A 10,027-nucleotide genomic window follows, 5' to 3' on the forward strand; every position below is an offset into this window, starting at 1 on the left:
AGGCTGAGCCTTGGTACTGGTCCTTGGGTTTGGAATGATGCTGAGTCCAAACTGATGGGGTTTAATAGGTACAGGGAAAGTTATCTGAATGTGTTAGTGGTATTTTATCTTTTGCTCATCTTTAAAACTTTCATATTAATTGTGTACAAAATATTTCCGTATGGATATACCAAAAATATAACCAGCCATTTTAGAACTATTTTTCATGACACTGTGGTAAATATTCTTGAATAGAGATATTCGCCTATACTTCTGACTTTCTTGTAGACTTGCTTCCTATGGTAAATTTACTGTATTATAGATCCTAAAGACTTTTGGTGTACAGTCTTCAATTGAGTCACGTATCTTATGAAAATTTTAACAGAAGGCAACTCTGCCATTAATTATTTGCTTATTAAGAAATCATGGTGTAATTCAGCTCAAAGTGTCTCTCAACAAAATAGTAATTAATTAAAAATGGAAAGATATAATGTCATAGTCCCTTCTCATCATTCCCCAGAGTTAATGTTAACAGGAATAACCAAATTGATGCCATGTGCCTCCTGATAAAATGTACTCGTGAGGCACACAGCATCATTACTGTGGTATTCCTACCAAAACACATAACCTGAGTGCAGTCATGAAAAAATCATTAAGGAAACCTGAATTAAAAAATATTCTGAAAAAATTACTGCCTTTCACTCTTCAAATGTGTGGAGACAAAGAAAGATAAAAGAATTGTTGCAGATTAACACTGATGTCAATTGAATGCGTTAGTGGGAAATGAAGGGCATTAGTGGTAAAAACTATAGATGAGATAAAATAATTGGACATACATTAGTTTGCTGATTTTGAAAATAACTTATTGATTATATTAGAGAATGTCCTTGGCTTTTGGAATTGTTCATCCCTTATCTAGAAATAAATGGGCATTATGTTGGCAACTTTCAAAAATTTTAGAAAAAATATGTTTTTATTTGTTATTTTTATTGCCTATATTTAAGATGAATACATGCTGTTTAGACATATATAGTGAAATGTATCATGTACAGAGAACTCTATTAACATACCCATCACCTTACAAAGTTAGTTTTTTCTTGTGGTAAGTGTATCTAAAATCTACTCTTTAAGCAAAATTTTAATATATACATAACATTGTTAGATATAGTTCCCATGTTATACTTTCGATTAGTACACTGATTTATCTTATAGACTAAAATTTTGTATTCTTTGACCTACTTCTTTTCTCCACTTTATGAGCGAAATTCTATTCATCTCTTTGTATATCTTTTAATTTTTAAGAATGAATGATAATGAAAATCTGGAAAAAAAGTAATATTTGGGAAATTTAGATTAAGGGAAAACAGTTTTTTCCCTAGTTTTCATTTTTTTTTAGTAAGGCAAATCATTTAACAGTAAAAGATTAAAATGTTTTGCAAACTAGAGATAAATCTTATTGTTGTGTGTTTTGCATTTCCTTGATACTTTTGTGAAGATGGATATTCTCATGTTTGATTGGTTTTGAATCTTATCAAGTTTTCAGTGTTTCTAACTTTACATTTTTATGAAATAAAATCGATTAGTTCTTTTTGTATTGATTTATTCCATTATTTTTGCATTTATATTCTTATGCCATCAGTTAAGTTCATATTTTTATTTAAAATTACTTAAAAGTTTTAATTTCACTAGTGGAAAAGTAACATACTCAGAAGGTTTAAAAATAAACAAAATGAAAAGGTACACAAGAAAAAAGTTGCTTTTCTTTCATTCCCCCATTCTTCCTTCCCTTTTCCTACTTTTCTTTACTCAGTTTCCTATATTTTTTCAGAATTTTTTTTAAGAGAAAATGCACATGTAATATGTAGTTTCTCATTTATCTTCACCTTTTATAATAACACACTATGAATGGATGTGAAACTTGCTTTATTGTTTTGTGCATATTGGAGATTTTTGTATTTTAACACAAGAAAAACTTCCCCATTTCTTTCTTATAATTTCCTGATACTCTTTGAGTGGGTGTATCATTATTTACCTAAGAGGTTGTCTACTAATAGATATTTGGATTATTTTCAAATAGTCTTATAATCAAATAAACTTGATTTAAACACTTGCAGCTAATCTGTGAGATACATTTCCAGAAATGAAACTGAATTCATGTGTATATTTCAAAGCTGGATGTTTCACTTTTTCTCAATTCAAAATCACAAAGCTGTAGTAACCAAAACATGGTATTGGAATAAAGACCAACATATAGACTTATGGAACAGAATTGAGGTCCCACAAACAAATCTGTGCATATTTGGTGAACTTACTTTAACCAGGTGCTAAGAGTACAGAAAGGAAAAGAATAATAAATGCTGTTGAGAAAACTGTACATCCATCAGCAAAAGAAGAAAAAGGAGAATGCAAAAGAAGAAAAATTTAAACTTATTCTATCCTGTATGCAAAATCACTGTCTATTTATCAGTAAGGACTGGTCAGCTGTCATTTGTGGTTTAGAGCATAGGCTCTGGAATCAGACTCCCGACTTCTAAATTATATCTTTGTCACTTGCTGTATGTGACCTTCAATAGTTTATTATAAATTTATATTTCGGTTTCTTCATCTATATATGGGGCAGCACTAGTAATCATTTCATGGATTCCTTTGATGAGTACATAAAATTTCATGTAACATGTTTAGCAGAGTAATTGGTTTCTATTAAGTATTCCATTGTGTGTGTGTATGTGTGTGTGTGTGTGTGTGTGTAATGTGTGTGTGGTGAGACGAGAGGTGAAATGAAACAGTTCTTTTCCTTTAAGCTGGTAGAAATGCCTGCATGGGCCATCTGTTCTGATTCTTCATCTCAGTTAGCCAGTCTTTATTAACTTAAAAAAATTCTTCTCATTTGTTTTCATTGGTGTGAGTTTTGCAACTTTTTTTCTTCTCTTTCAGAGGTGTGTTACTGAGAAGTTGGGAAAGGATGTGACTGTGACAGAAGACAATGCTGTTTATTTTGAAACTAATAAATCAGGGGCTTGTGAAGGTGATATACAGAAGGATTTAAGAGATTTCATTGAATAGTGCAGATGGGGCTTTAAGGACAGAATTTGAGTTCCATAGTGTTTCTGGTGGGGTATGAATAGGAGCAAAATGCCATGTCTATACTTCATATTTCTGTACATCTATATTTCCTTCTTCATTTCACCAAAGATATACAACTTTGGAGTAGCAGCATGGCTATGCAGAGCAGATTAGAATAGTCAAAAGATGTAATAATCTTTTTTTGCTTGGGAAATGATGGCTAGGAGTTCTAGCCTTCTAGACTTCTAGAAGCCCCTGCACAAGAAAACCATGAGCTGAGAATCTGTGGCAAAATGCTTATAATTTTACAGTGAGCAATTGGAAGACCCTTAGGGTAGGAATTAGATGACAGCTACCAACATATATGTCAGTGTTCCTTTTAGACTAGAAGGTCATTGCTTGTCTGGAATTCTTTTGTTTAGACTGTCCAAAGAAACTGTGTGAAGTGGTCCTGATCCACTTGGTTACAGTCTTACTGGAACTCACTGACATTACTGTCCAATAAGGTGTAAGGGCAGAAGACCAAGAGCCCCTTGAGGATGTCTATGGTAGGGACCTGTGGGTGATTTGATGTTGGATTCTCCTCTGCCATTTACTTGAGAACAGGAGGGGGCCAATCATGAGGGCAAGTAGAAGTCTCATCTTTATAATTGGGTTAATTAGAGAGACAGGTTCCTTTACCTCTGAATGAAGCAACTGGGAAATTTTTGCTTTTCCCAGAAACTCCCCAGATGGAGGACGCTAGAAAACTTCAGGGAATTCAATTCTCTGATCTCAGCTTTCCTTTCCATACACCTTAAATGTTTTAGGCTTCTTAGCCCAACAAACATTTCCAGTTCTTCTTCATGGGGGTTTTAGGGTAGACCGACCCTGTTTCCTTATAATTCTCCTAGTGAAAAAGTCATTAAGTGCTGGAGTTGGCACATGGAGGTGGGGGATGGGGGAGGTCAGCACTTATCAGTGCCTTTTATGGATGAAGCAGATTCTGAGTCCATCCTTGGGCCCCTTCAAGGATGAGCAGACCTTCAGGTGAGGTATTTTATGCACATTGGCACTTTCTGTTGGTGTTAATCTTGCTTCACATACTTCCCTTCATGGGCAGACTTTCTTAGACTTACTGTCGTCTGATGGGCAGAACTTTGGTATCATATTGTTAAAACCTGTCTGATTAAATGACAGGACAAGAAAGTTACCTTGGCTTAGAATGGATTTTACAGTCATTCTCCTCAGAGCTACTGGTAACATGGTCAGCAAAGAATAATTTGCAAAGCTAGTTTTCTAAGTCAAATTCTGAATAACAAAATTTTCAGGAATATTCTTTTCAGAAACTCAAGGGACCTGCCTAAGACATCCTTACATCACCTTCTTTGGGAGAAATAAAAGTATTAGCTCTAGTTGAGTCTGAATGGAGATTAGCCCTCGCAGAAGCCCCAAATTTGCTGAGGAACAATCTTGAACCAAGATTTCCAAATTTTAGACCAGTAAACACTAGCATACTCTATTTATTTGATAACTTTTTCTTTGGACATTGTAAGTTAAATAAAATCCTGTTTTCTTAGGGTGAGTTGGTGCAAGTGAATCAATTTTCTGACTACAAAAGATCTGGAAAATCAGATTAAGAATCAAGGTAACAAACCATATTCGAGGTAAGATTATTTCACCAATCCTCCTGGGACATGCTGAGAATTATTTAAAAAAAAATATCTTATTTTTGAGACTACATACCCCTCCTCTGTGAACTTTCATGTCTGTACTGTTTATAGGACACCCTCAGAGTCATTTTGGCTTTGAAATAGCTGGAGTAGCAGATGGAACAATGAGACATCACAATAAAACATGCATTAACATCTTCTCTGTGTTCCCAGATCTGTGCCGAGTGCTTTGAAGAATATAAGAGATACTTCAACAGCCTTCAAGAGCTTACATTTTCACTGGAGAGACCTGACTGATACATGTAAAACATATAGACAATAGTTAACACTTGGTGACAAGGTGCTAGAGGTAAGCACCCTAGTTCTGAAGGAAAATCTTGCAAAGATGTTTTTTCCTTGGCATCCCAGTTTGGTTGACTCCAGAAACATGCTCTCTTCTTCAGGATTTCTAAGCTCTGCACATGTTGCCTGGATAGAAATTATACCTGGGGCAAGTGAGCAATGGAAGCTGGACTGCATTATTATTTTGTTACTATTATTATTATTATTATTATTATTATTATCAGCATCATCATCATCATCATCATCATCTTATGCTTCCTCCTGGCTTGACCTTTTTATATATGTGGTTCTCTTGTCTCGTCATGGTATCCCTCCCTTCTGGGCACAGTTTTGCATGAGCACCAGGAAGAGGAGTCAATAAATGAGACGGGAAATGAAACAAGTGTTGAACAGGAGCAATGAAAACTGATTTTCTTCCCAGGTCTCTACCAATCAGCTGCTGAATTTCAGGCCCCAGATTCCTCTTCTGTAATTTAGGAGTCCATGAGCTTCTTTCCAAAATTAATGGTCTATGTTTTCTCAGTAGATGAAACTGGAAAAGAGAGGGCCCTCTGTTTCTCTATGACATGATATCTAGAGAAAAAGCGGGGGAAAGGGAATGCTGGAAAAAGCCAGTGGGACGGTTTTATCTTTCAGAACCTCATAGTACACCGTACCTATGATAGGAAAAGTCAAATGGGAAACCACAAGGTTTCATTTGAAAGTTTTGGAAAATTTTCATGGAAGTTGTTTAATGAGGTCAGCAGATCTTAAGCTTCTATGTTCATCCCTATTTTAAGTTTTCTTAAATGCCATCCTTGGAAAAACATGGAAATCTTATGAATTAATTTGCTATCTCATAAAATCACATTGTTTTTTCCCCTGAATTTCTTGTTTTGGTCTATCAATTAAAAAGTCAGAATTAAAAGTTATTTTAGACTCCACAGGCAAAAAATCATGACTGGTCTGATGATCCCTTTATAAAACAATCTCTCAACTGTTCTAAATTTCTATCTACAGAATCAGCATTTGTTAGTTTCCTTCCATTCCAAATCCATTTAATTTTTAACTTTTTAAGACAATTTCATAATTACCTTGTACATAAATCTTGCTCTGTTAGCCTTTAACAGTCTTGAATAAAAACAAACAATAAATTTTTTAAAATCTGAAGACTAAAGAGATTCTTTCACAGTCTCCCAGAGGACAAGTCTCATTGCTACCCCAGATCAGAGGCAATTATAGAAACAGAGATGATTTGTTTTGAAGCTAAAGTTCACAGAAAATATTCACTCAGAATCATTTTTCCCATGAGAATGAAACCTGTTCTTCTCATGTAAGGTTCCTGCCTTTCTGCATAAACATCTTGTGTGTGAAACACCAGCACTTCAGCTGGGTGCATAGAGGAGCATGGCAGTGGGGTATAGGGAAAGTGGACAATAATGAGAGGGCCATATTATCCCTTTTTACAGATTAGGAAATGGAGGCTGAGTAGGTTTGATTACTTGTTCAAGGTCAGATAGCTCTTTTGAATCAAGGTCTGTATTTAAAAAATGTAAATGCTTCTGCCACCTTTCATAAGTTCTGCAGAGTATCTTAAAATAGTTATGTAAAAAGAGCATCATATCAGTCTTGCCTTATAACATGGTGTGAAATGAATTTTGTACATTGAATCCCAGAATTTCTCAATCCCAATTATTCTGCAACCTAGGAGACTAGCTGGACTCCCTAACAGGCATAAGAAAGAAACCAAAAGTATGGGGATATGACAAAGTCTCCAAGCATCAGCTACTCTCCTTGGAAGTGGGTATAGAGAGGGGGAAGGATGTGAGGTGGTAACATGTCAAAGGTGTTTCAATTGTTAATTAATTAAGTACTTAAGTTGTGGACAAATACAAATAACAAAATTGACCATTTAACCATTTATAAGTGTAAAGTTTATTGTTATTAAAGTACATTCATGGGCCGGGTGTGTAGCTCAGTGGTAGAGTCTTACCTAGTGTGCTTGAGGCCCTGAGTTTCATTACTAGCACTGAAACAAAACAAAACAAAAAGAAATTAAAACCATACAGTATTGTATACATAACATTGTTTGCACTGCATATATATATATATATATATTATATATATTGTATGTATATATAGTATTATATATTGTATGTATATATAGTATTATACATATATAATTTCATACACATGCATACACATGCCACCATCCATCCACAAGCCCCGAGCTGCCCCAAAGTGAAAGTTAAATGTTCGACATCAACTCCCCATTCTGCCCTCCCCAGCTCCTGGAAAGCAAGGTTCCATTGCTCTACTTTCTGTCTCCATGCACTTGATTACTCTGGATACGTTGCATAAAGGAACTCATAAAGTCACTTAGCATGTTCAGTCCCATGTTTTAGCACAGTCAACTGTTCTAAGGGCTGGTAAGATGTCCGAATCAGAATCCTGGGACACTATCAGTTTGCACCAGCAATGGGGGTTGTCAGACCTGCCTCCTGCAGCAAGAGCACCTTAGTGCTCACATGGGGTCTGAACAGGGTCATAAGGCAGAATAAATTCATAATCAATTATACTCAGAGTTTATAATTTAGTTTGAACATTTATGAGCTCTGGAGCCTTTTTGGTTTCACAGGCTGGAGAGTAATTGCTGCTGAGAAATTCTATCACTTGTGGTAAAATATTGGTACCATGTTCTGGAATAAGATAAGACTGATCTGAAACTGCTAGTATAAGTCATTCTTTTTAAAAATATTTTTATACCTTTATTTATTTATTTTTGTGCAGTGCTGAGTGCCTCATAGTGCTAGGCAAGGGCTCTACCTCTAAGCCACATCCCCAGCCCTATGAGTCATTCTTCATAGCAGGAGACCTAGTGCAAGCATCTACATTTTGAAGAATATGGATCTTAGTTTGAATATGATCTACGTGACCTTGGGCAAGTGACTGCACCTCTCTGATTCTGTTTCTTTATCTATAAAATGTCCTCTGATTTTTGTTTGAGGATGAAATCAGCTAAAGCCTGTGCTTGGATCAGAGGAAACACTTCAGTGTAGCTTCACAACGAAGTCAAATCGGATTCTGAGAATAGTGTCAAACTGCAGATAATTGCTGTTTTATCCATTTGGTCTTCTGGAGTCCATGCTCTGGGAAACTCAGGGCAGAAAGGGAACTCAAAAGGGAGCAGAAAGACACAGATGTCCAGGTCCGAGAAGGATGTTTCTAATGCCTGAGGACAGTTTTGCTGATTCCAGGCGGTCATCTCCTACGCTTTAAAACATGGCAGATACAAGCAACGTGACTGAAATCCTTTTCCTGGGATTTTCTCAGAACCAGAACGTGCAGAAGGTCATTTCTGCCTTGTTCCTTCTCATGTACACGGCCATCGTGCTGGGCAATGGCCTCATCGTGGTGACCATCGTGGCCAGCAAAGGGCTCACCTCGCCCATGTATTTCTTCCTCAGCTATTTGTCCTTGGTGGAGATCTGCTACTGTTCTGTCACAGCTCCCAAGCTCATCTTTGACACCTTGACCAGGAGGAAAATCATTTCCCTCAAGGGCTGCATCACGCAGATCTTTTTCCTCCATTTCTTCGGCGGCACTGAGATCTTTCTTCTGACGGTGATGGCCTACGACCGCTACGTGGCCATCTGCAAGCCCTTGCACTACAGGGCCATCATGCACCCGCGAGCCTGTGGCCTCTTGGTGGCGGCGGCGTGGGGTGGGGGCTTGCTGCATTCTCTCGGGCAAACCTTCCTCATTTTCCAGCTGCCCTTCTGCGGCCCCAACGTCATTGACCACTATTTCTGCCATGTCCACCCGGTGCTGAAGCTGGCTTGCTCGGACACGGTCCTCATCAGCCTGCTCATCATCCTCAACGGCGGCTCCATCTCGGTGCTGAGCTTCGCGGTGCTGCTGGTTTCCTACGCCGTTATCCTGCGCTCGCTGAGCAGCCGCACCGCCGAAGGGCGGCGCAAGGCCCTCTCCACCTGCGCCTCTCACCTGGCGGTGGTGGCCCTCTTTTTTATACCCTGCTCCTTTGTCTACATGCGGCCCTGCGTCACCCTCCCTGCGGACAAGATTGTGGCCGTGTTTTACACGGTGCTCACGCCCCTTCTAAACCCGGTCATTTACTCCTTCAGGAATGCAGAGGTGAAAAGTGCGGTGTGGAGGCTCATGAGGAGGAGAGCAATCGGGGAGGGAAGCAGATGACTGAGGCCAAACTGGGGGAGTAGGTAGGAAACTGGGGCTCCTAAGATCCCACTCTGCCCCTACCTCGCCTGATGGGGTGGCCTTGGGGTTAGAGCCTGGGCCTGTGGTGTTGAAGTGACAGTAGTGAGGGGTCCCTCCTGTGCCTGGAAACTGCTGGCCTGACACACTGAGGATGTGCTGAGAGGGTTCCGGTGCAGGCCAAGCTGACTTAGAGGAGTCCTCAGAAGACATGGATTTGTTAGGAGATTCACATGAGCTGGAGCCAGAGTTAGATTAGGGTTTCTAAAGAATCAAAGGGAATACAAGAGATTTTTACGTGATTTGAAAGCACTAGACAAGGGTGCCCGTTTTCTAGGTACATGTTTCATTTCTGATGTATATCATTAACATTTTGATCTCTAAAATTCACTTTTGTTCACTTTTGTCTGCCCTTCTTCTCAGTCTGGCCACCTCTTGACTTCTTAGGCTTCACATGCTTTTTAACAAAACACCCGGGTGCCTTACTTCCTATACCACCATATTGCCTAGTTGGGCTCCATCCGCCAGTGCTCCACTTCACCCAGTCTTCATTTGAGAGCTGCTTGTATGGGTTATTTAACTGTTGTTGGTCTCTTATTACAGTCCTACAGCATTTAAACCATCTTTCAAAATAGTCTTATTTCTGACAGCCATCAGACCATAATAGTTGTATGTATGCCCCAACAACAACCCAAATCCTGCTCTTCATTTTCAGTGGATATATTTTTTTCTGACATTTCCAGACTAATTGCCTTCTGATTTTAACAGTGTCCTCCTCA

General features: G+C 38.4%; 1 protein-coding gene across 1 annotated transcript; it reads left to right on the plus strand.

The window, feature by feature from the left end:
* The first annotated feature begins 8,297 nt into the window (after nt 1–8,297).
* On the plus strand, nt 8,298–9,230 carry LOC107158705 (olfactory receptor 4X1). The gene has a single exon (XM_015505203.1). It carries the CDS (start codon nt 8,298–8,300, stop codon nt 9,228–9,230), a length of 933 nt encoding a protein of 310 aa, XP_015360689.1.
* The last annotated feature ends 797 nt before the right edge of the window (nt 9,231–10,027 follow it).

The sequence above is a fragment of the Marmota marmota genome, unplaced genomic scaffold, assembly GCF_001458135.2.
Source record: "Marmota marmota marmota unplaced genomic scaffold, marMar, whole genome shotgun sequence".
Taxonomy (NCBI): domain Eukaryota; kingdom Metazoa; phylum Chordata; class Mammalia; order Rodentia; family Sciuridae; genus Marmota; species Marmota marmota.

Excerpts from the sequence above, each read along its gene's own strand:
- LOC107158705 (XM_015505203.1), top strand. The coding sequence starts at position 8,298 with ATGGCAGATACAAGCAACGTGACTGAAATCCTTTTCCTGGGATTTTCT.